Raw genomic sequence first — 16,760 nt, 5'->3', positions numbered from 1 at the left:
GAAAGGAATATTCAAAAGATGAAAAATCAAGTCCTCTAAATATGTAATCAGGTCATCAATATAAAAGTAATGGTAGTTTGAGTGTTTTAAAAATGCATTATCTAATTTATAAGGCTACATAACTTACAATTCTAATTAAGTAATCCAGATGACATGTAATCAGTTGGTAGCCAGGACTCCTAAACAACAGTACAATCCATTAAACGCACCTTTATCCCTCAAAGACCCATTTACATTCCTGTCGAATATTATCAGGCTGTATTACAGTACAATAACTATGATGCAAGCCTGATTAGGCCCATTGTAGGTTCCTTTCTGTAACCAATATGTAAACTTCTCAGAACGTTGCAATACGTTCTTTTTTAAAAAACAACAACTGTTATATACAGAACGATAGATTCAAGCTTTATAGATTTTTTTAGACAAACCTTCCCAAAACACCGGGTTTCTCCCTTTGACTGAGTCTTTGACTCAATAGTTCGTGGTTCATTGGTAGTGTGTTACTGACACCTAGTGGCAAAGTTAATATTACAGATGTATGACTTTTATATTCACCCCGTATCCTAAGTGAAAACGTTTAGAAATGAGATGCAATGTAACATAATTCAAAACAAAGTTAATGTTGATATTTAATATTTTTTACAGCAAGACTACGAATTTTCGAAATTGCAGTGCAACGGAAAGAAACAGAAACCAGTTGTAAAAGTCTCAAATATTTTATTTCTCATTTTCATGAATGACATTTCAGTGGTTCCCACAGCATATGACGCAGCATGCAGAGAAATGAAGAAAGAAACAAAACGTTAAACCTAAAAGCGAAACGTTTTCATTCACTTGTATGTTTCCTTTGTCCAAAAAACCCCACGGATCTCCCATCGAAAGTTATACAGACGACTGTCTGACCCCCAGCTAAAGAAATACAAAACACAACCGACGCACATTCTGTACAAAACAACTCAACCAAACCAGGAACGGAAAAGGAGAAAAAAAAAAAAAAAACTTTCTCTTTTTTTTTTTTTTTAAGAGGAAAAAATTAGCTGGGAGTGACGGACAGAAATCCAGAATAACTCACACATCTTCTTTTAATTTGCATAATATTATTTATGGATAAATGTAGTGAAGAAACTCGCTTTAAAATCATTTCCATATTTAAACATTTACCAAAAGTTTGGCAACGTCCATATATTTATATGTAACTGTCATTCATATTATAATATCTCAATAGTACGATTCATATGTAAACAAGAGAACCCCCCCCAAGAATCAGATCTACATGCACAAAAAAAAAAAGTAAAAAAAAAAAGTAAAATAAGAGAAACCTTCCCGTATCATGCGAGAACAACTCAAGACCTCGACGTTCTTCGCCGGGAAAGAAATGTTTAAGCGTCATCACCGTGCAGCAGCTGGCGCGAAAACGCCGATTTGCGCGGGAGAATCACATTTAAAGCAAAATAGCGGAGTGGCCGACCGTTTCGAGTTTATTCATCCGCGTTGAAAGCGTCTGGTTTGGTCTCTCCTTTCTTAACACGCAAATCCCACGGATCAATCCTTGAAACGATGATGGAAAAGAGAAACTGATCAATCAGTCAGTCAGATCTGGTTTTGCCTACTCCGACGATCCCTCTCAGTAACATGCTGCGAACCAACTCGATTAAAGCTTAGAAAAACCCAAACACACAATCTGTCCTTCAGTCCCTAATATACAAATAGGAGCTACTAAGGTCTTTAAAATGCTGCCTGCAGTCAAGTTGGGAAGAAAATAACCTTATATTTCCACAAACAAATATTCAAATCAAGTGTTATTGTGGATTCAGTTCGCCACAATATGCACTATCCTACAATGTCAAGAGGTAAATCAAAATTACTCGTTTGCTGTGTTATAATGGTAATAAATCCATAATACAAACACACACACACACACACAAAAGTCCAGAAATTTTACTGATGGCACTTCCATCCTACAGTAAGATGTGGTGTGATCTGATCGTTCCTCCCCACACGACCCCTGCGATAAAACACCAGTCCTAGAAGTAAACCATACTCAACTTTACTCAAAAGTAAACCATATGAGCACAACTTCAAATATATTTTCTTTTTTATTCTAGTCTACTGTATACCAGAAAGCAAGACGGTAGATGAACTCCCTGACAATATTAAAACAGCACACTTTACACACACACACACACACACATTCTTTGTAGAAAATTCAAATCGCATTTGCATTTTGCATGAGATCTGAAGCAGTTATTTGCTCTAAAGAGGTGGAAACAAAAAAACGTAATGACTTTTTTTAATCTCCCCATGACATGAAGAACATCAGATAGCGGTTTCAATATTCAGCTATTGTTAAATTGTTCCTGTGTATATGTTTCGATTGGCACTTCATGCTTGAAGGGTGTTGCACTGAAATCAAGTGTCAAGACATATATATCGCTCACATACATACATTCCCTGTAGACCTAGATTATCTTTAAAAAAAAGACAGGACTAAAATAAATACAAAAAAATCCCCCCTTCAAAAAGAAAAATAAAGAGCTTACACACACACACACTTCTCTCCGTCTCCATCACACTGAGTCGCTCGGTAATCGACAGAGAAGTCGTCTCTCTGACTGTCCTTAAATACCCGAGAACGTGGACAGAAGAATCTCATGCTCTATAACACTTAGGATGGCAGGCGTCACAAGGCTCAGGGAGTACAGACGGGGAACAGAGGCATCATTCAGAGAAATACTTCCATTGAAACAGAGAAAGAGAGCGACAGACAGAGAGAGAGAGAAAGAGAGAGCGTGTTAGCGGAACATCTGGAGCTGATTCTCAGAAATGGAGAAGTGAAAAAAGAGGGTGTTCAGTGAAGGGCCTTCTCTGTCTCTTCACACATCCACCACCATCTTTTTGTGAATGTCTAAGCCACCAACCACCTGCGGAGGAGAAGGGAAATAATGTCAGTGCATTTCATAACCAGAAGGAAAAAAAAAAAAGTGTTAGAATTGAATGACCCATAGTTTTGTTACTGTGCAAACTCTTATAGCACACTGCTAAAACATAGCACAAATCTCAATAACTAGTCAGCTGTAGGCGCAGCAGGTGCCGTGAATATCACACAGCGCCTGGAAATACTCCCTAGCTAGTCTGTGTAGTTGCAGCAAAAGCAGTTGCTGGGTATTATTTTCAGGGATTGTGTGATATCACTGCGCCTGCTGTGGCCATGTTACGCAGCACAGTTCCTTGATTATTAAGGCAGAATTGAAGTATAGTTCCTAATCATTTCGGCCTAGAAAATCACAACTTTGCATTTTCCGCTGATCTTAGTACACGATATAACTACAGGAGAGTCAAAGTCTTAAATAAGAAAAATATCAAAACTCTGGTCACTTTTGAAAGCGATGCTACTGGTCTAATAGGATTCAATGATGTATGCTAAGCTATGCTAAAAGTGCCATCGCCAGACCTGGAGATCGGCTGAATGGATTTGGAAACTGTTTAACTCAATCTATTAACTCTGTGGAGCTCAGAGTGGAGTGTTCCTTTAAGATAAATGCTTTTAATTATATTCATATTAAATATAAATAATTATAATTAAGGATCACTAATAAATCAAATTCTATGGATTAGAAACTGCCAAGTTTTCCATAAATGCAGGAATTTCTAAAAATAAAATAAAATATAAAATTTTGATAATAAACTTTTGGGGGAAACACTCTGAAAACAATAATAATAAATAACTTGTGTTAGAATTTGTGATGTATATATTTATACTATGGGGCCGCTGAATGCTTGAATCTGATTGGTTGACAAACTTTCTGAGTTGTGCAATTTTCTGGGAAACGCACGGCGAACGTAGTTCCAGGCAGCTCTCTTGACTTCATTACAGTTCATATCACTTCGGATAGTTAACAGTAATAATGGTCACACAGTTTAGACAAAAAGGTGTTGTGAGCGCTGCCCTGATGATTTTATCAGTTAGACATATAGTGTAGCACCTTAAAGAACACACATGACATTTCTCATCGAGGGGACAGCGCTGTTTAGAGATGCACAGAGGTACTTTAGCCTAATTCACACAAGCTCTCACTCTCTCTGTATCTGTGTGTGTGTCTCTGTCTCTTTCGCTCTCTTTCTAATAACTTAATTAATAACTGTATTAGAATGGTAGCAACGGCCCAAGCCTCCATTACCAGCTTTAAAATGACATTTTGGTACTAGCAAAAGAGGCATTGGATGAGATGTGGAAGAAATAGTCCTACTAACAATAACGATTTAAGTACAAAAACCAGACAAATAACTCACAGCACAGAACTCCTCGAAAGATATCCTCCCGTCCCCGTCCTTGTCTGCGTTGATGATGGTTTTGTCGACGATCTGCTGCAGCTGGGTGTCCTTCAGGTTATTCCCTACCATCATCTTCAGCACCTGGAACAGCTCGCCGTTGGATATGTAGCCATCCTTATCCATGTCATAAATCCTGAACGCAACTGCAGAAACGGAGAATAAAAAACATAATAAAATGCTTTGCTCCAGCACACTACAGACCAGTTTTATGAGGGTTTCTTGGTTTGGATCGACATTGGATGAACATAAGTGTACTAAACACAAACTTAACTAGAGGAAAGTGTTGGTAAAATTCAAGATGGAAAGAGACTCACAGCGGAGCTTCTGCTCCTTGTCACCCTTGACACTGAACTGAGAGACGCCTTCAATGAACTCTGCAAGATAAAGGACAGTAAATGGGAGGGTGAGAAAATATTCTACCCTCTTTACCTTTAACTGGACCAAGTTATGTTAATGCATCTGAACTCCTCAAGTACAGAGCGCTCAAAGCTCAGGCAAAAAAAAGCACTGGACTGGGCTGAAATGCAACAACTTCAACTGAGATCTGAATACACATAATATTACATTTCATGTAGGAAATATTAGTTCTTCCAAAAGATGGGAAAGGAACAGATTTTAGGCCTTTGATTTGCATGAGGGCAGTTATGAATGATTAAAAATATGCAAGGAACACAAGACCAATCACAATCAGCATGCAAAAAAGACCAATTGGAATTCAGTACACTTTGCAATGAAATCAACATCATGACGATTAGCAAAAACCCATTAGCAACAAATGCTATACATCAACTGGAGTAAACAGAAATAAACCTTTAAAGTCCACTTCTCCGTTTCCGTCTGTGTCGAATATATCGATGACTCGCTGGACCAGTGGGTTCTGCTGCAACTCGGGTAGAGACATGAACTCCTCCACGCTGAGAGAACCCGAGTTATCCAGGTCGAGTTTCTTAAACCGCTTCCCTAGTCTTTTAATCTCATCAGCGTCAACTGAAAATAGAGAGAGAGAGATGAAGAAAACAGTGAGAACAAGTCATTTCAACACAAATATGCATCCCTTTCTTATCTCTTTGATTTTCCTTTGATCTTCAAACCGTCAATCTAATATGACATCAAAGATTGTCTTAAAGCACTCACATACACACACACAGGGATGCACTATTCCACATCCAGGGCTCTCACACTCACTTCTATTCATCTTTGGCCGCCATCAGAAAGCCAGAACCCATCCCAGAATAGACCTTACCCAGTTTCTCCTGTCTGGCAGTCATGGTCATCTCTCAGAGGACTGCCGTTCAACTACAGCTCGCTGCTTGTGCTGTGTGGACTGCTAAATGGTCTAATCACATTCACACAGCCACGTGGTACACACCTCCAGAAATCGGGTGCCAGCACTGTGCAGTTAATCGAATTAAAAATCCAAATCACAATATGGCAGAGAGCAGCTATTCTCAACCTGTATAACTCTTCAGTCCCTTGATGTCAGAGAACTCACTCTGCTCAACTAATGGAATGCTGATATGAATATAGAGGTCAAGTGTACCATTTAAAGGGTTAGTTCACCCAAAAATGAAAATTCTGTCATTGATTACTCACCCTTATGTCGTTCCAAAGCCTTAAGGAAGTTTTTCTTTGGAACTCAAATTAAGGTTTTTTACGATGAAATCCGAAAGCTTTCTGAACCTCTATAGACAGCAACACAACTGACACGTACAAGACCCAGAAATGTAGGAAGGACATCGTTAAAATAGTCCTTTTGACATCAGTGATTCAAACTCAATTTTCTGAAGCTACATGCATACTTTGTGTGCCAAGAAAGTGCACATGTGCCATCTTGAACGCGCGGCAGAGACTGATAAAAAGGGAAGAATTGTTTAATAAAGTCTATATATTATTGTTTAGATTACCAAAAAGTATTCTTGTAGCTTCATAAAATCAAGTTTGCCTATTTTAACAATGTCCTTGTTTACTGCATTTTGGTTTATTAATCCTGTCAGGTACGTTACCATCTATGCAGAGTGACAGAATTTTGATTTTAGGGTGAACTAACCCATTAAGCCCATCAAAGTCTGTTTCATAAATTTTAATTGTTATTTATATAGTTTCATGGAAATACTTGGATAAAATGAAAGAATAATTTAAATATCTCACTAATTTAATTAATGAATTAATTTGAATTTTATATGATGTTTGAACAAAAACAAAAAAAGCTTAGAAAATATTAAATGTGTGAAACATCTGGTATTTTTGGTTTTTTGAAGTAAGTACAACTGAGTTAATATTTTCCAATCACTAAATGGAAGTATCCCACAGAATTAGTTTTCATTTAGTTATAATTTATATTTCTTTACATGAACAAACAGATAAAATAAAACATTTGAAGTTTTCAGCCATTTTAAATAATAATAGTAACACATTTATAATTAATATAATAGTAACAATTTAAAGTGAAATCATTTAAATAAATAAATGTCCCTGATACAACAGATAAATGAGGTATTGCATCTTCAGAAATTCTGAAAAAAGTGAATATCTGGGTCTCAGGGCGACAATTTAAGTTCTTTAAAATATTTAAGTGCAATTTAAGTACAATAACATAATACTCAAGTCGACTTGGCTCCAAAAAATAGTTGTCTGAATGAAAAGCAAGCAGATGAAAAATGAGCTCTGCCTTACTGCTGCTTTACATCCAAACTATTCTCGGAGATAAAAGAGAAGTAAAGAGACATATGTTGATTTCCGCTGTACTATTTTGAGTTCGTGGACACTTCCCAGATTACCCTAGAGCAGATGATGTAACCGCTTATTCTTCATATCTATTAATATGCCATGGATTAAACCTGATACAGCTAGTGCCAATGTGTGTCATTAAACCAAGTGACTTTATTACACCATCACGCATCTGTCGTTCACCGATACATCAGGACAAAGCATGCCAGTGTCTCAGTCCACATACTGCCAAGCTCAGATTTACATGCTATTCATTGCGACCCATTGGGCATCAGCAGGGGCAGTTGCATCACTGAGCCACAGTATTCAAACAATGTTGAGATGGGAGAGACAGAGGGGAATATTTATAGCAGTCAGGCTGATCCTCAATGGTCTCTCACACACACCTGCTGTAATGGCTAATAAAGGCCTCTCAGAAAAGCCCCCTAGCAACAAGTAGCAAGGAAGATCAGCGGCGTACGTGCCTATCAGTTCATGATGGTTTAGAAAAATGTGTAAACTTCTGCAACATCATTTGTACTGCTGTTTTGTAGTAATAAGCGTTTCACTCTTAAAATGTGTCTAATGACAGTATATTCTGTTCTTTCTAAATGTTTTTAAACATAAGAGCATGTCTTATGTAAATGCCCTTTAAATAATGCATCTGTTTGGGATCAGGTGAATTCAAAACCAGCTTAAAGGAATATTCTGTGCATGTTAAACTCAACTGACAGCATGTGGTGTAATGTTGATTAGCACCAAAGACTTTCAAAGACAATGCACTCATTTAAGAAAGTGCAATGTGCAATAAGGCAGAATAAGCCCCTCCTTCTCAATAAAAGAGGCAATTGCTAAATGATAAAGTCATTACATCACCACAGCTGCAATAGAAACAGTCAGTGTTTCTACACTCACATACACATTGGCAAGTCTAGACTGAAAAATAAGCTTTTTAATGCTATTCTATCAATAGTAAAGCCAGTATAGTAAAATAAACAATGTATTAGCATGCTTCTAGTGTGAAAAACATTGCATAATTAAGAAAAAAAAACTGTAAAAATGACGATAGTCTGACAGCTCAAATAATAGTCCTTAACCGTGTTGGGATCCTTACTTGGTAAATGTAATAGGTTACAGATTGCAAGTTATTTCAATTATAGCAGAATATTTATTTTATAATAAATTTAAAAATAAAAAAATATTTTTTTTTTCTAAATTATTTTTGTAGTAATAATTTACTACAAATGTGAGCAGCAGGCGTCCCGACGACTTAGAATCCCAGCTCAAGGACCTTTCCCGATCTCGCTCCCCTCTCTCTCCCCCTTTTCGGTCCTTCGCGCCTCTGGACTTTATCATTAATAAGTCTATTTTTTTTTAATTATACAGGACGACCATAACCTTGTAGCCATTTATCTCTTGCATTTCACATAAACAGTCTGTGTTTGCCTTTGCCAGATGCATTTCATCGACAAAAATGATTTGGGAAGATGTCATGATTGTGTCCTGTTACCAGTGTCTAATTGGAGAGGCCTTATGATGTCCTTGTGGTTGCCAAGCACCCATCTGACCAACAGGTGGCTTAGTTTCACAGCAGCACACTTGTTATCACCCCGTTACAATCCTGCAAAATTAATTACTGTTGCCTTCTCCTGCAGCAAGAGCTCTTGGGAATGATGCTATGGTTCTTTCACCTTGACCTATAACCTCCCACTGTGTTCATCTTTACTGGGTTGAATGCAGAAGAACCGATCACTGAATTTGTCAGGTTAGTGACAAGCTGGCGTCAGATCTTTAAAAGAGGGTTGTCCTCTTATTCGCAGGACAATACAGCTACAATATAGCTTTTCCTCTTCAGTGCACTATGGGTAAGACTCTCTTTATCCAGTGGTATTCCCTCTGTGGTCTTGGAAACCTGTGTCAGTGAATTTGCCATGTAACATTAAGTGACCCCTACCCAGAGAACTCTGGGTAATGTAGTTCTACACATCTGATCTTATGTGGCTCAAAGTGAAATATCATAACATTCACAGACATTTTTTCTTGTTTTTACTCTGAATCGGATTTCACTCAAATTGCTAGACAATTTAATTTAACAAGACATTTTGAAGTAGAAAGACTAAAAAAAGTATTTTACTGCAAAACATATTCTAATTTATAAACCAAAAAAATGATTGTGCAAAAAGTTAAATAAAGTATTAACACATAAAAAATTAAATTAAAAAATTGTACAAAATTCTGCACATCAAAACATTTTATTTTCCGATTAAATGCAATCCTTAAAGGGACAATTCACACAACAACGACAATTCTGTTATCATGTATTTTCCCTCATGTCATTCCTAACCTTTACTGACTTCACCATTTCTTATACATATGACTTTATCCTGCGGAATATAAAAGAAGATATTTTTGACCCCGTTAAAATTCATAGTTTGGACAAAAAAAAAAAGAAAAAAGATCTTTTAGTTTGGAACAACACGATGTTGTGTAATGGCAGAATATTCATCTGTGTGTAGTCTGTGTACTGTGCCTTTAAATAAATGATTTTTCGGCCACGCACAGGTCAGCACAATTATATTGAAAAAGGGTTGTCAAAGGTCCTCTAATGTGTTTGTCAGTACTTACAATGTCTAAAGTAGAGCAGACAAATAAATTAAAAATATTAAACCTATTAAAAACGGACCTTCACCTCATGTTCTTCTACTCACTCCCACCAACTCTAAAAATAAACAGGCTCTTCCTGCAGCCCAGAGACTAATAACCTTTACCAGTTGGAGGCATTTATAGCCCTCCTGTGCACAGAACGCCACCCTGTCTAGTCTGGCTGCACTAGCGCTGGCCCTGCTCCAGACCCGGAGAGCCCCACTGATCCAGGGGATGCCCTCTGCCTCGTGTCTTGATCTCCAGCGCAGCACGAACAGGTGTTTAAAGGACTGGACTACACTACACTGACTGCTATCTCTGATCACCCAGCACGAGCTGCATGTGAGTGACTAACCACAGGTCATCCCTCTTTATATGATGTGGATAAGCATCATTTCAAATTTAAAGTTATATTACTAAAATTAAAATAGCTAAAACTGAAATAAAAATAAGACAAAAATAATAAGCACATGAGCTGTAAACACTGTACAAACCGTGTCTTTGTCTACATAATCCTTAGATCAATAATTACATGTTTGTTGATATTGAACAAGACCCAGTGTTCGGCCAAAAATAATCTAGCTCAGAATTTGGCTTAACCAACATAAACTGTGCAAAATACCTAAAGCTATTTAAAGTAAAAAACGTAAAGAATTAAGGGTCACAAAAAAAAAAAGAAAAAGAAAAAAAAAAGAAATGTACTAAAATGTAAAAAAAAAAAAACAGTAATAAAAAAAATAAAATAATAATAATAATAATAATAATAATATATATATATTATATATATATATATATATATATATATATATATATATATTTATTTTCATTAATCATTTTCATTTGGTTGTTTACAAAAAAAAAAGTAAATTAAAATGACATCTAAGAAAAATAATAGTAATAGATCATATTAATTATTATTAAAAGATATTACTACTACTATTTCTACTACCATACTAACAATATACGATGCACTACGGATTGATGACCTGCTGGCTTCATAAATATTAATTATGTTATCTGCATTCGGTCGAACTGAATTGCTGAAATCAAAACAGGGACAGTAATAAATCAGCGCCAGCCAATGAAATTGCCATTTGCGCATTAGCTCCACCCACTACTGGGGAAACTGGCATATCTTCTGAATGTCCTAAAAAGCTGAATAATTCTAAATGAACTCCATTATTTTGACAGGAGAATACAACAAAGAATTTAGTTTACTTGTAGTGTGTCGATTCAGCCTGGTAAGACTCTTGCTCTCTCTCTGTGCATGTGTGAGAAACACCGCTATCAGCAAAGCAATGTCGAGTTTACAGTTCGGCCAATACAGGTGCACTGTGTGTCCATTGAGATGAACTGAAAAGTACAGATCGCTTGATGGAGAGCGAAACTCTGAAGCACTCAGTCAGTGTTCAGCGAGTGAAAATGTGCTATTCTTATAATAGCCTTGAGCACACACACTGGCGAGTAAAATCTAAGAATTTATTAGCCAATGGCTAACGATAGACATAATTTAGTTGCACATAGTAAAATTTAGTCGCATATGCGAGTGATTTACTCGCAATGTAGAGGGCTGCTTATACTTCAGTACCTCTGGTGAAATAAAGAAAGCATAAAACACAATTTGAGGAATTGAGCAATAGCCCGAAATACTTACAGTGTGAGCACATCTCCAAGGGATAACTCGCCTCATTTCCCTGTAGAGAGAGAACAAGAGTCTGAATCAGCATGACAATGCACAGGAAAGGTTACTGATCAAACCTACAGGTTCTGTGAAGCCTGACAGACATAACAACAATATCCAAAGAGAGGTGACTGGGTGATTTTCAGTTCTAACTACATAATCAATGACTCTGCCTAAAGCTCAAAAACTTGAATCAAGCATACTATTTACGCTAATGTAGAAGTCGATTTTGTAAATCTTTGTATGTTCTCTATTCGTGACATACAGCTGTCACCAGAGTCACAAGGTGAAAGGGTCATCACAATTATGTGTCTTAGCAGCACTCCAAAATCTGATTAGCTAATGAACTGTGGAAGAGGCCATCAGTCTCAGAGAACAGACGCCGAATGAACCTGGATTTTATTGTGTGTACTACTGTAGACGTAAAAAGGGAAAGCACATAGACACTACAGTCAATGATCATATCATCAATCATACTGAAAAGGAAACAGCTACATCCTTAATTGATGATTTGACGGATTTAACTCACCAAAATCTTGAGTGAAGTGTGGTTACTGGCTGATTTATGTTGATATATACAATACTGACTCAATGTTGGAGGTCATTAAGTGTTCCTGTGGCTCAGTGGTAGAGCATAACGTTCGCAGCGTAAAAGGTTGTGGGTTCAATTCCCAGGGAACACACATAATGGTAAAAAAAAAAAAAAAGTGTAGCCTGAATGCACTGTAAGGCGCTTTAGATAAAAGCATCTGCTAAATGCATAGATGTTTTAATGTTTGTGAAAGTCTCTTCTGCTCACCAAGGCTGCTTTTATTTGATCCAAAATACAGTAAAAACAGGAACACTGTGAAATATTATTACAATTTCTTTTTCATTACTAATGCCACTGGTAAACATGCAAATGTATTGATCACAATATAAATAGCAAAATCTAAACTGCAAAATCCCTAGTGACTGACATGTAATAGAATCAAACCGCCCAGGCATTCCTTTGTTATACATTCAAGTGGAAATACACACTGCAATAAGCAAGGAAAGAAATCAGGCCACCCCATCACCATCCAGTTTCGGCACACACTGCGACACGCAGAGTTAGCAGGAGACACGGTCCAGAAAAAAATACATGGTCAAGGTCCAGAAAAGCATGAAAAGCATCGTCAGAATAGTCCATCAGCCATCAGTGGTTCAACTGTAACGTTATGAAGCGACGAGAATACTTTTGTATGCGAATAAAACAAATTAACGACTTTATTCAACAATTCCTTTGTCAACAGTCTCCTCTTTGTCTCTGTTGAATTAAGTTGTTATTTGTAATTGTTTTTTGCGTACAAAAAGGATTCTCGTCGCTTCATAACATTACGGTTGAACCACTGATGGCTGATGGACTATTCTGAGCCTGACGATGCTTTTCTGGACCTGGACACTGATATTTACTTGGCAGTCCATGGGACAGTCTCAAGCCTCCAAGTTTTCATCCAAAATATCTTAAAATTGTGTTCTGAAGACGAACTAAGCTTTTACGGGTTTGGAACAACATGGGAGTAAGTGATTAATGACAAAATGTTCATTTTGGGGTGGAGTATCCCTTTAAGACTGGAGTAATGATGCTGAAAATACAGAGGAATCAATTACATTAAAAATAATGTAAATTTTTTTAATATATAGTTTCTTTTTTTTTTTTACAGATAAATACATCCTTGGTAAACATGCAAAATGCAAAAAGAGTATCTTGGACATTGTGATTAACATCCTTTTTGGGGTTTCATGGTGGAAAGAAAATAATACAGCATAAGTTTTAATTTTTAAATCAAATAAAAAAATTAAGAAAATCAAGTCGGCAAGAGAGGTGATGCCTTCATCGAGCTGTGTGCTGAAAACCTGTTATGACTTGCAGCGAGAAAACCAAACCTGCCTCAACCTGTAGAGAGCGGGACAGATAAACTGAGACATCACTGTGCCTAGAAGTTTCTAGAGCAACTTCCAGGATATCTAGAGCTCTCTACTAGATGTTTATTAAATCATTTCATAGCTATAAGAAGTGGAGTTCCTGTGCGGCCACTTTATGATGATAAAATAAAAGGAGACATTTTTTTAGTATTCTTCTAAGATAAAAATTCAAGCACACTGATAAACCATGTAGTAGAGATAGTAAATGAGGTGTATATCCATGCTGTGTGTACATAAGTGTTTGTGGAAGTAGATTAAACTCATGCGAGACAGGTCACTTAAGTCACTCGGACTTCTCTAATTTACTGTATTAAACATAGCCGCTTCAGTATGTCCCTCCCTCTAAAATTAGTCTGAATGCTCAGTGCTCTACAGACAGACAGTGTTTGCCACAGCTAGTGGGTTAGCTAAGGTTGAGTGCCCTGTGCTATTTTGACTTTAGTGGTAGAGAGACAGCAAATTAACTTAAAGTGGATTGAGGGTTTAGGATTACTTCATCTGGTTATATGGTCTCAAGAATGAGCGTGTCGACAGGCAAGGCAAAGCAAAACTAGAGGTGAAGGAAACAGTCATACAAATGTAGCAATGTTCGATTGGGCTCCTTTCTACTCTTTATGACATCATAACACTCCCAACCACATCCAATGGGGAAGCTCATTCAGTAGAAACGTCTATAAAGAGAGACTTTAAGATCATCTGAGGCAAGGGAAAGGTCGGCTGAAAACTGTCAGCATATCAGGCCTGTATCTAAAAACATTTGGTTAACAGATGTTCACTTGCATAATTTAGCAGACTTAAAAAAACAAAACAAATTATTGCACATGACAAAAGTTAGCATGAAATGAAAATCGATTTACTACATGCATGCTATAGATGATACATTCTTTATAATTTCATAAAAAAGATAATGTACATTCCTGACAGTATACTTCGTTTTATAACCTTTCATTAAATTGAATTAGAGAAAACTAGTCATTACTACTGCGTGAGAGTTTTCTAATACAACTGTTGATCTTTCACTCTTCTGACCAATACTCAATATTTTTGTCCTCTTTTTGAACGTCAAAGAAACATTTTATTGTTATATTTTTAATTGGTTTTATGGTAGTATGGTACTCTCAGCTCCACGTAACCATGCTCAAATCTATTCTGCTAATTTTCCACCGAAATCAGTGCTGAAAAACACCCCCTGATTTTGTCTGAGCCTGAAAGTGGCTCTTTAGACACTGTATAGAAATTAAAATGCAATGCATACATGGTGTTGGTAGACTAGGCTAAATCTAGGTCTGTGAAGCCCCTGGAGGACTTAATGCTATGCTATGCATCCCAAGTATGCATATTTTTCTATCCTTTGAATTGAGTGTATTGAGTGAGTGTCTTCTTTTAGGGTCATTTGCATTGACACACATATCCAGGCTGAGATTCTCTCATTGGTTGAGCTGATTAAACAAAGTGTTCATTCCAACCAGTCTCGGCTCTAAAATGTTATAGTTCTATCATTTATCATACATATATTCTGCATTGTATCAGCCACACTGCTGATGATAGCAATTAAGTGTAAACTGAGGTTAAATTGAATGCCTATATCAGACAAACAACAGGCGCTCACCTTCTGACCAATGAACTTCCGCTGTTTGACCAATTATTTTAAAATAAATAATTTTTATGGAGACCCAAAAATGGGCTGCAGTTCTGTTTTGATAAAGTCACGGACAGCAGTGGAAATAAAATGTAATTTAAGCAAATAATCATTCATAGTTAGGATGGCAAAGCAAAGATCTATCTTATATGGCATGCATCCATTCAAACTCTATTTTGGCACAAATTCATTGATTAATCAGAAATATGGCTAATACTAATATGACTTAAAGATCTTAAGGATATTTGCATGTTTTTCTAACTGTGCATTGCTCATTTCTTCAGTATACTGTGTGATTTTTATGGACTGAACTGTATTAACATAATTTTGAAACACGACGACTTCTCATATTACTGAACAGTCATAACATATACAAGACAAAAAATTACAATAAAGCAACATAAACATGGCACATGAACAATATTTTTAGATTTAAACCCCTAAATACTATTTGTTTTGGCAGTGACACCTAATAAACCCACACTCAAATCATGATGTGAAAATCTAAAAACTGTGAAATTACCGTCACATATCATAACCAAATATTAGATTTTGAAGAAGCACTGTAATCTAAAATGCTCGGCATGGTGGTAATGACACACAGCGATTCAAGTTCATATCAAATGATGTGAACGTGTTTTAAATGCTTTCATGAAAATGTGCAAGGCAAAAATCAACCAATTTTAACACTTCTTATTAATTTATCATACAAGGGAAGTTGAAAAGACAGGGTGGATAGATAATAAAACAACAGAAACATTCTAGCAAAATGAAAACTTTACAGTAATTCATTTCAAAATAATGTAGAAATTACTCTTTTAATGAGAAAGCATACACAATGATCCCAGGGGACCGAAAAGGTCCACAAATTTAGGAAACCCATCTTATAATTAATGGCCAAGCAAAGTCAGGCTTCTCTGGAGACTCAAGCATTGATTGAAGTTTATTTCCCATCTAAACCAGCTCTCGATCAGCTTCACAGCCGCATCGATTGAGCAGCACCTACTAACGTTAGCTGCCTGCCATACAATGTTTCTCTTTCACCGCCGCGCCATTACATTTGATCCCTGCTCGCTAGTATTTACACCGGGATTTATAAGATAGCACCGTGTTTTCCGTCAGTGTTTCTTCGTTCGCAGCGTACAGAGACTAGCAGCAGTGGGCCACACTGACAGCCATGGCTCTGTTTTATCAACAACGGCTTTGATCACGACCCCTCGAGCGCATTTTTAGCCCGTCGCGGCGCCAGAAACGCGCGTAAAAACGCCCGATTGACGGTATCTGAACTATCTGCTAAACGTTAGCGTTAAGGGATCCTTACCATTCTGTCGCCGGGCTTGTCTTCGCCTTGTGGGGAGTCTCGCGGAACTGAACGGTCGCTGCTGCTGTTAGTTGACGGTTATTTTTTCTGAGCGAGGGAGCCGCCGGGATTTTCTTCTCCTCGGGCTCTCAGTCGACGGATGACGGATACAACGCCGTGCCTCCGGTAACGTTAGGTCCTCAGCGGAGGGGGTAGAGGCAGTGGGTTGAGTCGGTGGTGCTGGGGAGAGAAAGAGAGGAAAGGAGGGAGGGAGTCTCAGCGGAGCGGAGGGGGGAGGTGCATTAGAACAGCACATCCGGGCCTTATTTTCTCCCTCAGTCGAGTATTTGCATCTTTACCGCTGATCAAATGATTTTGCATCTTGTGTCTGAAAGAGAAACCTGGTATTTGACTTTAGTGAAGAGGAGGGGATGGATTGGAATTTATTTAATCCCGTTATTACTTCTAAAGTTATTTCAGTTTGCTAATATAGGCACAATTTGATATAGCCT

The 16,760-nt window shown here is 37.3% G+C and overlaps 1 protein-coding gene across 1 annotated transcript; it reads right to left on the bottom strand.

Annotated features, from left to right (window-relative positions):
• Positions 1-700: 700 nt before the first annotated feature.
• LOC113043992 (calcineurin subunit B type 1) lies at positions 701-16,560 on the bottom strand. Its single transcript, XM_026203558.1, has 6 exons — positions 16,270-16,560; positions 11,336-11,375; positions 5,143-5,319; positions 4,647-4,706; positions 4,291-4,475; positions 701-2,921 (listed from the first exon to the last, which is right to left on the bottom strand). The coding sequence occupies exons 1-6, from the start codon at positions 16,270-16,272 to the stop codon at positions 2,874-2,876; spliced, it is 513 nt and encodes a 170-aa protein (XP_026059343.1). The 5' UTR covers positions 16,273-16,560; the 3' UTR covers positions 701-2,873.
• Positions 16,561-16,760: the final 200 nt, after the last annotated feature.

This window comes from Carassius auratus, chromosome 26, assembly GCF_003368295.1.
Source record: "Carassius auratus strain Wakin chromosome 26, ASM336829v1, whole genome shotgun sequence".
In the NCBI taxonomy this organism is placed as follows: Eukaryota; Metazoa; Chordata; class Actinopteri; order Cypriniformes; family Cyprinidae; genus Carassius; species Carassius auratus.
Note: the sequence above shows the minus strand (reverse complement) of the source record. Positions and strands in the feature narration are given on the sequence as shown.